General features: G+C 39.9%; 1 protein-coding gene across 1 annotated transcript in view; it reads right to left on the reverse strand.

Moving 5' to 3' along the window:
* The window catches only part of CERS3 (ceramide synthase 3), a 101,317-nt gene continuing 84,299 nt past the window's right edge, over window positions 1–17,018 (reverse strand). The window contains exon 10 of the mRNA XM_049905704.1: window positions 1–156. Within this exon, the coding sequence (XP_049761661.1) occupies window positions 1–156 (156 nt within the window). The remainder of the gene's footprint in view (window positions 157–17,018) is intronic.

The following is a 17,018-nucleotide window of genomic DNA, read 5'->3' on the forward strand; positions in this document are numbered from 1 at the left end:
CTAACGGCCATGTTGACCATTGGGAATGAGGTTACTATCAGCCCCGAGGCCATTCTTCAAACAGTCTATGTCTTTTTCTTTGGGAGCCTCCTCTTCTTCCTCCTCCTCCTCTTCTTCATCTTCATTCTCATCATCACTCCTCACATCCTGGATACTCTAGATAAAGAAAAGAATGGGCTGTGAGTGAGAACCTTCTAGGAAGAGTCTTGAATGAAAAAGCAAACTAATGGGCCCAGTTTAAAGGCATGGTTCCCCTTACAGAAAACCCAACAACCAACCAATCATTCATCAGGATTAACCATATGATGGGACATAACACAAACCTTAACAAACTTAAAATAACTGAAATTATATAAAGTATATTTAACATGGAATTATGCTGAAAATCAACATAAAAAAAGTAAAATGAAAATCTCAAAACACTTGGAAATTAAATGACGCACTTCTAAAAAAATCAATGAGTTCAAAAAGAAAGTCTTAACGGGTATTAAAACTATTTTTAACTAAATGAAAATACAACATACCAAGGCTTGAGGGGTGCAGCTACAGTAGTGCTTAGAAGGAAATTTATACCATTAAATGATTATTTAGAAAAGAAGAAATGTCTCAAATAATTTGAGCTTCCACCTTAAGAAACTAAAAAATAAAAAGAGAATAAAACAAGTCCAAAGCAAGCAAAAGGAAGAAAATAATAAAGAGCAGAAATCAATGAAATTACATACAGAAAACAATAGAGAATAGCAAAAATCTCAAAAGCAGATTCTGTGAAAAGATACATAAAACTGGTAAGTCTCTAGCAAGGTTGACAAAGAAAAATAAAGAGGAAAGACACAAATTATCAGGAATAAAAGAGAGTCTATAACTACAAGTGTCTGTCAGTTTGTCGTACTGTGGGGTTTGCATGTTGCTGTGATGCTGGAAGCTATGCCACCAGTATTCAGATACCAGCAGGGTCACCCATGAAGGACAGGTTTCAGCTGAGCTTCCAGACTAACACAGACTAGGAAGAAGGACCCGGCAGTCTACTTCTGAAAAGCATTAGCCAGTGAAAACCTTAAGAATAGCGGCGGAACATTGTCTGATATAGTGCTGGAAGATGAGCCCCCCAGGTTGGAAGGCACTCAAAGGATGACTGGGGAAAAGCTGCCTCCTCAAAGTAGAGTCGACCTTAATGACATGGATGGAGTAAAGCTTTCGGGACCTTCATTTGCTGATGTGGTGCGACTCAAAATGAGCAGAAACAGCTGCAAACATCCATTAATAATCGGAACCTGGAATGTACAAAGTATGAATCTAGGAAAATTGGAAATCGTCAAAAATGAAATGGAAAACATAAACATCAATATCCTAGGCATTAGTGAGCTGAAATGGACTGGTATTGACCATTTTGAATCAGACAATCATATAGTCTACGATCCTGGGAATGCCAACTCGAAGAGGAATGGCATTGCATTCATCGTCAAAAAGAACGTTTCAAGATCTATCCTGAAGTACAACGCTGTCAGTGATAGGATAATATCCCTACGCCTACAAGGAAGACCAGTTAATATGACTATTATTCAAATTTATGCACCAACCACTAGGGCCAAAGGTGAAGAAATAGATTTTTATCAGCTGCTGCAGTCTGAAATTGATCAAACATGCAATGAAGATGCATTGATAATTACTCGCCATTGGAATGCAAAATTTGGAAACAAAGAAGAAGGATCAGTAGTTGGAAAGCGTGGCCTTGGTGATAGAAACAATGCTGGAGATTGAATGATAGAATTTTGCAAAACCAACGACTTCTTCATTGCAAATACCTTCTTTCGCCAACATAAACAGAGACTATACACATGGACCTCACCAGGTAGAACACACAGAAATCAAACTGACTACATCTGTGGAAAGAGACAATGGAAAAGCTCAATATCATCAGTCAGAACAAGGCCAGGGGCTGACTGTGGAACAGACCATCAATTGCTCATATGGAAGTTCAAGCTGAAACTGAAGACAATCAGAGGAAGTCCACAAGAGCCAAAATATGACCTTGAGTATACCCCACCTGAATTGAGACCATCTGAAGAACAGATTTGACACACTGAACACTAGCGATCGAAGACCAGACGAGCTGTGGAATGACATCAAGGACATCATCCATGAAGAAAGCAAGAGGTCACTGAAAAGACAGGAAAGAAAGAAAAGACCAAGATGGATGTCAGAGGAGACTATGAAACTTGCTCTTGAGCGTCGAGTAGCTAAAGCAAAAGGAACAATTGATGAAGTAAAAGAACTGAACAGATTTCAAAGGGCATCTTGAGAAGACAAAGTAAAGTATTATAATGACATGTGCAAAGAGCTGGAGATGGAAAACCAAAAGGGAAGAACATGCTTGGCGTTTCTCAAACTGAAAGAACTGGAGACAAAATTCAAGCCTTGAGTTGCAATAGTGAAGGATTCCATGGCGAAAATATTAAACGACGCAGGAAGCATCAAAAGAAGATGGAAGGAATACACAGAGTCATTATACCAAAAAGAATTAGTCTATGTTCAACCATTTCAAGAGGTGGCATATGATCAGGAACCGATGGTACTGAAGGAAGAAGTCCAAGCTGCTCTGAAGGCATTGGCAAAAAGCAAGGCTCCAGGAATTGATGGAATATCAATTGAGATGTTTCAACAAACATGCATCGCTGGAGGTGCTCACTTGTCTATGCCAAGAAATATGGAAGACAGCTTCCTGGCCAACTGACTGGAAGAGATCCATATTTATGCCTATTCCCAAGAAAGGTGATCCAACCAAATGTAGAAATTATAGAATATCATTAATATCACATGCAAGCAAAATTTTGCTGAAGATCATTCAAAAACGGCTGCAGCAGTATATGGACAGGGAACTGCCAGAAATTCAGACCAGTTTCAGAAGAAGATGTGGAACCAGGGATATCATTGCTGATATCAGGTGGATCCTGGCTGAAAGCAGAGAATACCAGAAAGATGTTTACGTGTTTTTTTGACTATGCAAAGGCATTCGACTGTGTGGATCATAACAAACTATGGATAACACTTGGAAGAATGGGAATTCCAGAACACATAATTGTGCTCATGAGGAACCTTTACATAGATCAAGAGATGGTTCTTTGGACAGAACAAGGGGATACTGATTGGTTTACAGTCAGGAAAGGTGTGTGTCAGGGTTGTATTCTTTCACCATACCTATTTAATCTGTATGCTGAGCAAATAATCCAATAAGCTGGACTATATGAAGAAGAACAGCGCATGAGGACTGGAGGAAGACTCGTTAACAATCTGGGTTATGCAGATGACACAACCTTGCTTGCTGAAAGTGAAGAGGACTTGAAGCACTTACTAACAAAGATTAAAGACCATAGCCTTCGGTATGGATTGTAACTCAACATAAAGAAAACAAAAATACTCACAACTGGACCAATGAGCAACATCATGATAAATGGAGAAAAGATTGAAGTTGTCAAGGATTTCATTTTACTTAGATCCACAATCAACAGCCATGGAAGCAAGCAGTCAAGAAATCAAAACACACATTGCACTGGGTAAATCTGCTGCAAAGGACCTCTTTAAAGTGTTGAAGAGCAAAGATGTCACCTTGAAGACCAAGGTGCACCTGACCCAAGCCATGGTATTTTCAATCACATCAGATGCATGTGAAAGCTGGACAATGAATAAGGAAGACCGAAGAAGAATTGACGCCTTTGAATTGTGGTGTTGGTGAAGAATGTTGAATATACCATGGACTGCCAAAAGAACAAACAAATTTGTCTTAGAAGAAGTACAACCAGAATGCTCCTTAGAGGCAAGGATGGCGAGACTGCGTCTTACATACTTTGGACATGTTGTCAGGAGGGATCAGTCCCTGGAGAAGGACATCATGCTTGGCAGAGTACAGGGTCAGCAGAAAAGAGGAAGACCCTTAATGAGGTGGATTGACACAGTGGCTGCAACAATGAACTCAAGCATAGCAACAATTGTAAGGATGGCTCAGGACCGGGCAGTGTTTTGTTCTGTTGTGCATAGGGTCACTATGAGTCAGAACTAACTCGATGGCACCTGACAACAACAACATAACTATAGATACAAAAGACCTCATAAAAACAGAATACTATGAACAACTCTATGCACATAAATTAGATGAAATGGACCCAACCCTCAAAGACTACAAACTATCAAAACTCGCCCAAGATGAAATAGATGACCTGAATAGTCACATAACTATATAAGAAAAGGAATTTGTAGTTAAACATCTTTTAAAAAAGAACACCAGACCCAGATGGTTTCACTGGCATTTTCTAACAAACACTTAAAGAAGAAATAAGACCAAAGCTCTATAATTTCTTCCAGAAAGTAGAAGAAGAGAGAGAACGCCTCTATTTATTTTATGAGTCCAATGTTACCCTGGTTCCAAAACCAGATAAATACAGTACACGAAAAGAGAACTACGGACCAATATCTCTCATGAACATAGACACAAAAATTCTTAAAAAAAAAAATATATATATATATATAAATTAAATCCAGCTATGTATAAAAATAAGAATATGCCACAACCAAGTAGAATTTGTTCCAGTAATGCAAGGGTGGCACAATATTTAGAAATCAATCAATGTAATTCATCATATTAATAATCTAAAGAAGAAAAAATAGATTATTATATCAACTGATGCAGAAAAATCATGTGACAAAATTCAAAAGTTTCTCAGGAAAAGAGGAACAGAAAAGAATTTCTTCAACCTTTTACACAATAACTCCAGAAATCCTACAGCTAAATCATACTTAATCCTTTTGTGACCCAACTTTATTTTTTCCTTTTTTTTTTTTTTTTTTTGTTGATACTATATGTTTTCAGTAATGGAAGGGATGCTGAATCATTGTGTGTGCCTGAATTTTTGATAGGTAATATAGTTTTTGTTTTATGCCTCAGTCCACAAATTTTCCCTCTGTGTCCAGAGGTACATATGTATACTCCTTGTGAACACAAATTATACCCTACAGAGTGCAGAGGTATATCTGCGTACCAAATTAAAAAAAAATTTTTTTTTAATTCATGTTTTTCCTACCAAAAATTCAACAATTAGCATCACCTTAAATAATACCCTGTGAAAACAGTAATTTTTGGCACATGCCTGTTTTTTCCATTTCAAACTGTTGTATAGGACCCTGCCTACCGGCAGTACATTGTATCAGTGGGAAAGTAGCTTTCCAATGAACCCCAGAGATTAAAAAAAAGTAAGTGGTAGGTATAGATACTGCTCGTCCAGAAAGGGTTAAAGGTGAATACTGAATGCTGTCCCCCTAAGATCAGGAATAAGACAAGCATGTCCACTTATATCACTCCTATTTAATATCATATTGGAGGTTTCAGCCAATGTAGTAAGGAAAGAAAAAGAAGTAAAAGGCATACAGATTGGAAAGGTAGAAATAAAACTCTTCCTATTTTTAGACAACATGATTATTTATGCAGAAAATCCCAAAGAATCTACCGAAAAACTCCTAGAATTAGTGAGTTTAGCAAGGCTATAGGATACAAGGTCAACACACAAAAATCACCAACTAATAAGCAACACTTGATACCTAAACATTAGTAGTGTTGTTGTTAGGTGCTGACAAGTTGGTTCCGACTCACAGAGAACCTGTGTACAAAAGAACAAAACACTGCCCAGTCCTGTGCCATTCTCACAATCTTTGCCATATTTGAGGCCATTGTTATATCCACTGCATCAATACATCTCCTTGAGGGTCTTCCTCTTTTTTGCATACCCTTTTTTTTTTACCAAGCACAATGGGATTGGTCCCTCCTGATAACATGTTCAAAGTATGCGAGACGAAGTCTTGCCATCCTCAGTTCTAAGGAACATTCTGGCTGTACTTCCTCGAAGATAGATTTGTTTGTTCTTCCGGCAATCCATGGTGTATTCGACATTCTTTGCCAACACCATAACTCGAATGCGTCAATTCTTCTTTGGTCTTTCTTATTCATTGTCCAGCTTTTGTATGCATATGAGGTGACTGAAAATACCATTGCTTGGGTCCGGGGTACCTTGGTCCTCAACACCAGTATAGTAGGCTGAAAAATGTTCCCCCAGAATATCAGGCCCTAATTCCTGACACCTGAGAATGCTACTTTATATGGTAAAGTTTTTGAAGATGTTATTAAGGATCTTGAGATGAAAAGATTATCCTGGGTTATCTGGGTGGACCCAAAATTCCATTACAAGTGTTCTTATAAGACAGCGACAGAGGTTTGTCACATAGAGGAGAGCTGATGTGAAGAGAGAGGAGAAACTGGAGTATGCAGATATAAGCCAACGAATGCCATCAGCCACTAGAAACTGGAAAAGACAAGGAACAGATTCTCTCCTAGACCCTCCAGAGGTACTGTGACCCTGCCAATACCTTGATTTCATCCCAGTGAAACTGATAGCAAGCCGTGGCATCCAGAACTGTGAAAGAATAAATTTCTGTTGTTTTAAGTCACCAGGTTTGTAGTGCCTTATTACAGTGACTACAGGAACCTAGTACAGCTGGCAATGTCCAATTAAAACTGAAATAAAAAAATGAGAAATATTTACAATATTTCCAAAAAATGATATACTTACATATAAATCTAACAAAGTATATACAGGGTCTGTATGCTAACAACTACAAAATTCTTATGAAAAAAATTAAAGAAGACCTAAATAATTGGAGAGACATACTATGTTTATGGATTGGAAGATTCAAAAGAGTAAAAATGTTTATTCTCGCCAAACTGATCTATAAAAAATTTCACAAAATACCAACCAAATTCCCGGCAGAACTTTTTGTAGATGTAGACAAGCTGATTCTAAAAGTATTACAGAGGGGCAAAGGAATTAGAATAGGTAAGTCAATTTTAAAAAAGTAGAATAAAGTTGGAGGAGTCACACCATTCAATTTTAAGACTTACTATAAAGTTACAGTAATCAGCATGATTAATATCAGCAAAGGAATGAACACACAGCTCAGTGGAACAAAATAGAGAATGCAGAAAAACACCCACACAAATATGGCCGATTGAGTTTTGACAAAAGTACAAATGCAATGCAATGGAAAAAGGATAGTCTTTTCAAAAAATGGTGTTGGAACAATTGGACCCAAAAAAAAAAAAAACCTCACCTAAACTTCATACCATGTATGACTAAAAATGGATCATAAATCTAAATGTAAAATCTAAAACCATAAATCTTTTAGAAAAACAAAAATGGTAGAATGCCTATGACTCTGGGTTGGGCAATGAGTTCTTAGACATGGCATTAAAAAGCTTGATCCATGAAAGAAAAAAAAAATAAACTGGACTTCTTCAAAATTAAAAACTTTTTCTCTATGAAATGCATTAATCAGAGAATGTAAATAGGCTACAGCAGACTGGGAAAAAATATTTGCAAACCACATATCCCACTTGGGTGCAGAACAAAGAACACTTAAAACTCAACAATAAGGGGAAAAAGAAAACTCAATTTAAAAACTGGCAAAAGACATAGACACTTCACCAAAGAAGATACAGGATATCAAATAAGCTTATGAAAAGATGTTCAACATCATTAGCCGTTAGGAAAATGCAAATTAAAACCATGATGAGATATAACTACAAACCTATTAAAATCTGTTGCCTTTGAGTTATCCTCCTCATACAGCAGCCCTATAGGACAGAGCAGAACTGCCCCACAGCGTTTCTGAGGCTGTAATCTTTATGGGAACAGACTGCCACTGTCTGCTACATCTTTCTCCCATGGAGTGGCTGGTGGGTTCAGACCACCCACCTTTTGGTCATCAGCTGAGTATTTAATCACTACACAACCAGGTCTCCTTACAAAGCTATTAAGATGGCTAAAATTAAAACATACTGACAATGCCAAGTGTTGAGAAGCATACATAGTAACTGGGACTCTAGTGCATTGTTGATAGTGATGCAGTATAGTATAGACACTCTGGGAAATGTTACTTATGAAGTTAAATATACATTACTGTATGTCCCAGCAATCCTACCCCTGAATACCTATTCTAGAGAAACGAACACTGATGTACACACAAAACCAAATGTTTATAGCATTCTATTCATAACTGCCAAACACTGGAAGTAACCCAAATGTTCTTCAACATTGTATGGATAGATTTGTGGTAAATTCTACTTAACAATAAAGAGGAACAAATAATTGATACTTGCAACAACTTGGATGAACGTCAAAAGCATTATGATGAGTGAAAAAAAATCAGTTTCAAAAGGTTACATACTATATGAAGAAGTATTTCTTTTTAGAAAGCAATTGGTATGGTTTTCCCAATAACACTTGCAAGTGAAGTATTACTGATGTGGACATTTTGGTTATTAGGATATTTTTATTGTTGGTAGCTAAGATGTTTTCTATTTTCTTTATGCAGGGACTCCTTCAAGGACAGCTTTTAATTAAAAGTTATGTATTTTTTCTTCTTCTCTCATGGTATTCTCAAAGTAATTTTTATGAGGAAAAATCCCAGAAGAATAACATTGCTCCTGAGAAAGACAGATGGAATTGCTAGAGATCAGACTTCATTGCAAAAGATAAATGATAGTATGAATTATTCAAATAACATAGAAAACTGCAGGTCTGTGAAAGTCCAGTGTTGGACATGACCTCTCACCCTCTAAGACAGTTCACAAACATCTCTATTAAACTCAGTTTAAAAAGAAAAAAACAAACCAAACCTGTTGCCATCAAGCCAATCCTGACTCATAGCGACCCTATAGGACAGGGTAGAACTGCCCCATAGACTTCCCAAGGAACGCCTGGTGGATTCAAACTGCTGACCCTTTGGTTAGCAGCTGTGGCACTTAACTACTCCGCCACCAGGGTTTCCAAACCCAGCTTAGAAAAAAAAAAAAAAAGGAAGGTGGAGGCTGTTTTCTTGCACATCCATTTTCAAGATGACATCCCTGACCATATGAGCTACTTCTTCCTTCTGTGACCTGAAGATTAAAACTGACCACCTCCGCCGGAGTATGTGTAACCAAATACCTCCTCTGTGAACAATCTTCACGCAAACATGGCTTTTGAAAAAACCAACACACTCATTCTGCTGGCTTAATCACAGAAATGTAAGTTCATGGGGGCTCGACTCTAAATTTTGCTCTTTTCTACAACAACACAGAAAGGGTTTCAAAATAAACAAGCCTCACTGTAAACACTGACGAATATACTTGGCGTCTCATCAGTTAAGATGCAACAGAGAAAGGCAACCTTCCTATGATATGCTGGGAGCTGGATCAAAAGTGCTCCCTCCTACAGATGATGAAGTCTTTCAGGAAAGGGCCATGCTTGGCTGAGGTTTGCTTTCACGTCCTGTGCCTCTCGGGTCTCCTTTTCCTTCCTCAAAAGATTTTCGTAAGGAACCAAGGGAAACTCAACACAGAACGAAGAAACAAATTTTTCTTCAGAAAGGCAGACTAACATCTATGCACCCATTTCTCCAGGATCTGAAGAGCTGCTTTTGCTGGGCAACAAACTGGTCCTCAGTGATGCCTTCCCATGTGAGGTCAATTCTTGTTGCCTCCTCCTCGCCTCCTACTGAGCTGAGGACCAGTGGGCTCAGTACCAGGGCTTTGAACAGGTTCAAACTGGCACTGTCACGATCAATGAAGTGAAATCGGAATGACTTGATAATTCAAGTGGAATGATAAGCGTGTAACAGGAAAAATTACGGATCGAAGCCCTGGAATGGGAGAATCGGAAGAGGCATAGTGAGCTCTTTTAGGAGCCTGATGCGGGCGACTGGATTATTACCAGGACTGTGGAGAGTGACACAAATTCGAAGTGGCATGATTGGCCGCCATCTTTGAGCAGGCCACTGCTGTATCTGACTGCTGATCAAGAGGTTTGGCTGCTATGCAACGCGCACTCTCCGCTTGATTTCAAAAAGGGAGATTAAGTTTCTAGCAGGGCTTCAGTCCATAATTTTCCTCTTCTGCTTATCGTTCCACTTCACCCACATTTTAAAAAATTCAGGTCCATTCAGGTTTTGCTTCATCAGCCATGACTGAACCAGGCAGAACCGGTTCAAAGCCCTGCTCAGTACACTTTCTTGCTCCTGCTCTTACCTTGCCTACTGGTGCCATCATGACTGGCCCATATGCATAAGATCTGAAATAGTGAAAATCATCCCTAACTATCTTTAACATGTGAGATAAACGCTGACATGTTCTGTTCTATTGCATTTGAAAAACGATGGTTGAGATCCACAAAAGTGATTTTGTGACCTGCTAAGGATTTGCAACTAACAGTTCCAAAAATACTGGCTAAGGTATGCTAGAGAAATGAGGCTTCTCTAATCATCCGGAAATCAGAAAAGGCCAAGGGAAAATATATACCTCATCCACATTCCATTTTCTGCAAAGAACCATTTCACAACTGCAAGTCTTTCCCAGTAATTAAAAGCCTTAATAGAAAATAAAAAACAAAACTAAGTTTGCTTTGGGTGACCCAGGAATCTCCATACTGGCTAAAGGTCAACCCCCCCAAGTTTTCTGGAACTCCACCTGTCTGCTTTGACTGAATGCCGAGACTTTGCTCGCACAACCAGCACGAGTCCCTTTCTGGGAATCAACTCGCTTCTTCTTTACTATCCTTCTCTTCTGTCATTCTTCACACGCCAACGCCCCTCCCTCCTCCCCCCTTCTTAGGTTTTGTCACTGGGGTTTTAGAACTTGTCTCGTGCAAATCCTTGGCCCTGAACCCTCCCACAAATCATTAAAGGCCCAAGAAAATACTTGCATAAAGACAGATCCAAAGCCATCTTTGAAGAGTGGAGGGTGGGTCTGGGCTTCCCCAGCCAGAGAGCTGTAGCCGCTTTGCTCGCGATCCGGCTGGCACCAACGTACGGTGCGCACTGGTTCTCGCTAGCACTTGCCGGACAGAGCTTCACCGGGCGAAGGTTGTAGCAGCCGCCATTAGAGACAGCATATCTCTATTCAAAAATTAACTGTGCGGCACACGACAACAACAAACTCTGATAGCTCTGGATAACTTTCTTTCTGGGAAGAGCAACTGTATCTAATATTCAACTGAACTTTCTCCAAAAATGACCTGGATCCTCTAGAAAAGGGAATTAACATTATTCATTCCACAAACTGGAAGTGGATGAATATAATTTTTGCAAAATCTTTTAAAACTTTTCTCCCTAACAACTCCCTTTGGTTACATAACAGGACAGTGAAAAGAAGGAGGAGCAAGTTGCTACTTAGTAGAGACCTTGCTGCTATCTTAATAGGGACTTTGCAGCCCTCACATCACTAAACAGTACCAAACCAAAAAAACCAAAACCAAACCCAGTGCCGTCGAGTCGATTCCGACTCATAGCGACCCTATAGTACCAGTACTGGCAAACGTCCTCAGGTTGGTATTCCGAGAGAAGGCCTGCTTTGTCGCTGTCAAGGGGGACCCCCAAACAATCTGAGAACACCTAATACACTTGCAGAAATAAAAAATACCCTAAAATTGGGACCAAAATGACCTTCACTTGATTAAGACATGTTAAAGTCAAAATTTCTCTTTGAAGGGCATGTTCTAGGACAGAGGAAGAGAGATGAACTATCTCAGATTCAAAAACTCACTCATTTTGAGAACAGAAGTATCCCTAAGGCGATGAGCACTCTTTCAACCTGTCCTATTTCTTCTTTTCTTTGGGGGCTCGTGAAAAATTACTGAGCCTGTGATATCACCTGATAATTAGCTTAAGCTGGTGTGGAATTTCTTAGACACAGAACATCAGGACCAAAACAACAGCCCTGGCTTTTTACAGCCCTAAGTACAATTCAAAGCATTGCCTAAAGTCTCTTAAGTTTTACGGAGTTCGGAACAAAGTTGCTTAAAACATGATTTTAAGATTAGCTTATTCATAGTTTCCTTATTTGCAGAAAGAAAACAGAGCCAATTTTTGTGACTGCTCCACGTATATAGAACTCTTTCTTTTGATTTCAGAGCCAGATACAGAAGTTGCTTCTAAACTGTCCCAACTCACCAGTGTAAAACAAAATGTACTCTATTTTACATGGATGGCTTTTATTTTCAGTATACTTGCTGCTATCAATGGATCTAATTTCCCGAAGAAATGATTTCATTTTGCTAAGGCTTGTTGTTGTGTGTTGTTGAGTTGATTCCGACTCATACTGATGCTAAGGCTTTGTTGTTGTTGTTGTTAGGTGCCGTCGAGTCGCTTCCGACTCATAGTGACAGAGTAGAACTGCCCCACAGGGTTTCCATGGAGTGGCTGATGGATTTGAACTGCTGACCTTTTAGGTAGCAGCCCAGTTCTTTACCACTATGCCACCAGGAGCTTTTAAACTGAGCTTCTAATACAAAAAGTATGTTATAGGTCTACATTGGATTCTGGAGAGTATCTGCTCGGGATGTTCACTTTCTAGATGAGATAGAAGCTACAGGACTGGATCCCACACAGTTCAGTGACATAGCTTAGTGACAGTGGCACCCAGGTTACAATGTATGGCTCTTGACAAAATACATGGGTTTTTCATACTGTCCTTATTAACTAACTAAATACAAAATGTACTAGACACTGTAGTGATTGTACCTTGGCGATCAACAAATTATTACGGATAAAGAAAATGATTTGATTTGTTGTTGTTGTTAGGTGCCATCGAGTCGGTTCTGGCTCACAGCGACCCTATGCACAACAGAACAAAACACTGCCCAGTCCTGCACCGTCCTTACCATCGTTGTTATGCTTGAGCTCATTGTTGCAGTCACTGTGTCAATCCACCTCATCAAGGGTCTTCCTCTTTTCTGCTGACCCTGTACTCTGCCAAGCATGATGTCCTTCTCCAGGGACTCATCCCTCCTGACAACATGTCCAAAGTATGTAAGACACAGTCTTGCCATCCTTGCTCCTAAAGAACATTCTGGCTGTACTTCTAAGACAGATTTGTTTGTTCTTTTGGCAGTCCATGGTATATTCAACATTCTTCACCAACACCACAATTCAAAGGCGTCAACTCTTCTTCGGTCTTCCTTATTCATTGTCCAGCTTTCACATCCATACGATGTGATTGAAAGTACCATGGCTTGGGTCAGGTGCACCTTAGTCTTCAGGGTGACATCTTTGCTTTTCAATGCTTTAAAGAGGTCCTTTGCAGCAGATTCACCCAATGCAATGAGTTGTTTGATTTCTTGACTGCTGCTTCCATGGCTGTTAATTGTGGATCCAAGTAAAATGAAATCCTTGACAACTTCAACCTTTTCTCCGTTTATCACGATGTCGCTTATTGGTCCAGTTGTGAGGATTTTGGTTTTCTTTATGTTGAGGTGCAATCCATACTGAAGGCTGTGGTCTCTGATCTTCATCAGTAAGTGCTTTAAGTCCCCTTCACTTTCATTTCTGATGAGTTGTCTTCGGGGATGGTTCCTGTCCTGTGTCAACTGAAGGTCTGGGGACCATGGCCGCTGGGATTCCTCCAGTCTCAGTCAGACCATTAAGTTTGGTCTTCTTATGAGAATTTGGGGTCTGCATCCCACTGATCTCCTGCTCCCTCAGGGGTCCTCTGCTGAGCTCCCTGTCAGGGCAGTCATCGATTGTGGCCGAGCACCAACTAGCCCCTTCACTTTCAGCAAGCAAAGTTGTGTCATCTGTGTAACGCAGGTTGTTAATGAGTCTTCCTCCAATCCTGATGCCCCGTTCTTCTTCATATAGTCCAGCTTCTTGTATTATTTGCTCAGCATACAGATTGAATACGTATGGTGAAAGGATACAACCCTGATGCACACCTTTCCTGATTTTAAACCAATCAGTATCCCCTTGTTCTGTCCGAACAACTGCCTCTTCATCTATATACAGGTTCCTCATGAGCACAATTAAGTGTTCTGGAATTCAATGATTTGATTACATAAATGTAATTTGCTTTGGAGATTATTGTTGTTGGTTGCCATTGAACTGCCCCATGGGGTTTTGAAGGCTGTGACCTTTCAGAAGCAGATCATGAGGCTTTACTTTTGAGGTGCCTCTGGGTGAAGCTTTGGGGATTAAAATCCTAGAACCAGTCAGAGTATTCTCTAAACTGCCACATTTCACATCCTTTAGAGACAGCTTTAGCCTTTACAGCCTAAAAATTCTACAACTCTAACTGGGCAAAGATACAGAAAACCATTTTGAAAAACCAATGTTTCTCGAGTCATATAGCTGAGGTTCAACAACATCATCCATAACATGAATTTTTAAAATCCTCTTTTATCTTCTTCTTTTCTCCTCTAGGTTAATTTTATTTACAATTCACATAAAATCTCAGCAACTCTCCAACTTCTGCATCTGAAAAGATCACTCCCTAATTCCTTCAAACCTTTCTCCAGTACTCACCTCTTCAAAGAAGCATTTTTAATGACGTAGAAGAATGGAATATACCCTGCTACAAAACTCCACTTCCCCTTTTCCACTTTTTCTTGAATCAGAGATTCCCAACAGTGTGACCCAGCAAACAGGTCAGGAGCACACAGATTTACTGATTCCTTCAGGCCTCCTGGCAGCCAGGCTGGCACTGGGTGGCCAGTGTGCGCTACAAATGTAACACTTTTCACATGTGTCATGATGAGAAAAAGTTGGGAAGCAGAGTTAGGTGAATGAAATCAAATACAAATTTCCTTTGTGTTTTCCCATTTAAAATAGTTTCCAGGGCAACAAACTATACTTTTTCCAAAAAAAAAGCAACAGATTCATTTGCATTCCTACTAGAAACAAGGAAGTCTGCTAGATTCTGAGTCTTATGTTAAGAAGTATGCGACACGGCTCCTTATCTCAAGGAACTTACAAACAGATGGGGGAGAGAAGACATTACATCTGGGATGTGGATAATATTTACTATCTCACGAGGCTGACACATGGGTTGAAAAATTATGAAAGGCAATCAGTGAAGATAGCTAGAGCTTCAAACTGGAGCAACTTCATGGAAATGATGAGATTGGAGCTGTTCTTTGATACTTGGGGCGGGGGGACTCAGTAAGTTCTAGGCACAGTAGAGGTGGTTTCATCTTACACATGGATAACCAACCTGATACAGGGGCTCCTGGCTTCCCCACCTGTGCCCTTCCAATGACTTTCTCCTCCATTCTGCCTCAGCCACACGCAGTCATACTCTCAACTTGTAGTCATCATCTGTTCCTTCTGAAACCTTGAGTTCAAATATTCTACTTTTTTGGTGGCAGGAAAGATGATACACAATATGGGGGAAGTCAGCAAAACATTACCAAAGCAGGGGTGGACACTGAGAGGAATGTAAGAACAAAGGGCAACAACAGTAATTACTGTAGCATAGACAATCCTGCAACACTAGTATTAACAAATACTAATTTACAAATGAATACATAGCTAGATAGATATGACAAGAAGTGTGGGAAATTTAAGGGAACACATCCATCTGCAGATATAGGTCTGGTGGTGGATATTTTTACATACATAACTGTAAAACCCATTGCCGATGAGTTGATCCTGACTCATAGCAACCTTGTAGGTGATACTTATATATCAATATAGACAATACAGCACACAAGGGCCACGGTCAGTGCAACCTCTTAGACATAACCAAATACCTCATGCAACGAAGTTCCTAGGCTTGAAGGTGAAGGACCATACCCTTGGAGGACATCTACGTCAATTGGCATAACATAATTCATAAAGACAAAGTTCTGCATCCTACTTTGGTGAGTAGTGTCTGGCATCTTAAAAGCTTGCAAGTGGCCATCTAAGATACAACTATCCTTCTCTTGCCATCTGGAGCAAAAGAAAATTAAGAAAACCAAAGACCCAAAGGAGCAACTAGTCCAAAGGACTAGCGGACTACATGAATCACAACCTACAGGACCCCATTACCAGAGACTACCCACCAGCCAAACCATACAGAAAAAAAAAAAAAAAAAACCATATGCCCATAAAATAAACAACACCACCCAAGAACAATCTGTTATATGAGACCAAAAGGGCAACATCTGTCCAAAAGCAAAGATAAGAAGGCAGGAAGGGGTAGCAATTCAGGCAAAAAGAAACAGAGAACCTAGGACAGAAATGCAGGGAGGGCAGGCCCATTGCAGGGAATGGAATCAGTGTCTTGGAACACTTTATGTAAAAACTATCAAACTAATCTGCTACGTAAGCTTTCACCTGATACACAATTAAAAAAAAAAAAGAATTCTACTTTTTGGTCACCACCTCCTCTCACCCCAGCTTGCTTATTTTAATATACTCCCCCAGCAGTTGTTTTTACTTTAGTGAAACTTCCAGTTTCTACAGACCTTATGAGTTTTTCACTATCCAGCTTATACCCCCTCCCCCAATCTCATTTGCCTCTTTAGTTTAGTCCCTTATCCATCATTATAACCTCTCCCCTACAAATACCCTAACCACATTGCCACCACTCTCCCTCACTTGGAAAAAGCTCAGACCAACCACCTATTGTTTGCCTCACCCAAGCAGCTGAGAGTTGATGGAGAATAGCAGACAACCACACTGGTCTAACATTAACATCATGACCACAAATCTCAAATGGACACTCAGCATTGCCACACGTGCTGCCATACTTCTCCAATGGGTACATGTTCCCACTCTCCAAAACAAATATTTCACACTTTCTCCTCTTTCCTCAAAACTTCAAACATCCCTCTCTTACCTCCCTCATTCTCATTTCATGAACTTGCCCCATACTTAGTTGTTGTTAGGAGCTATTGAATCCATTCCAGCTTATAGTGACCCTACGTATGACAGAACAAAACACTGTTGGGTCTTGCATCATCCACACAATGATTGCTATGTTTGAGCCCACTGTTGCAGCTACTGTGTCAGCCCATCTCGTTGAGGGTCTTACTCTTTTTCCATGATAGTCTACTTTACCAAGCATGATATCCTTCTCCAGGAGACCGGTCCCTCCTGATAACATGTCCAAAGTACGTGAGACAAAGTCTCGCCATTCTCGATTCTAGGGAGCATTCTGGGTGTACTTCTTCCAAGACAGAGTTGTT

The sequence above is a fragment of the Elephas maximus genome, chromosome 13 (assembly GCF_024166365.1).
Source record: "Elephas maximus indicus isolate mEleMax1 chromosome 13, mEleMax1 primary haplotype, whole genome shotgun sequence".
NCBI classification, from domain to species: domain Eukaryota; kingdom Metazoa; phylum Chordata; class Mammalia; order Proboscidea; family Elephantidae; genus Elephas; species Elephas maximus.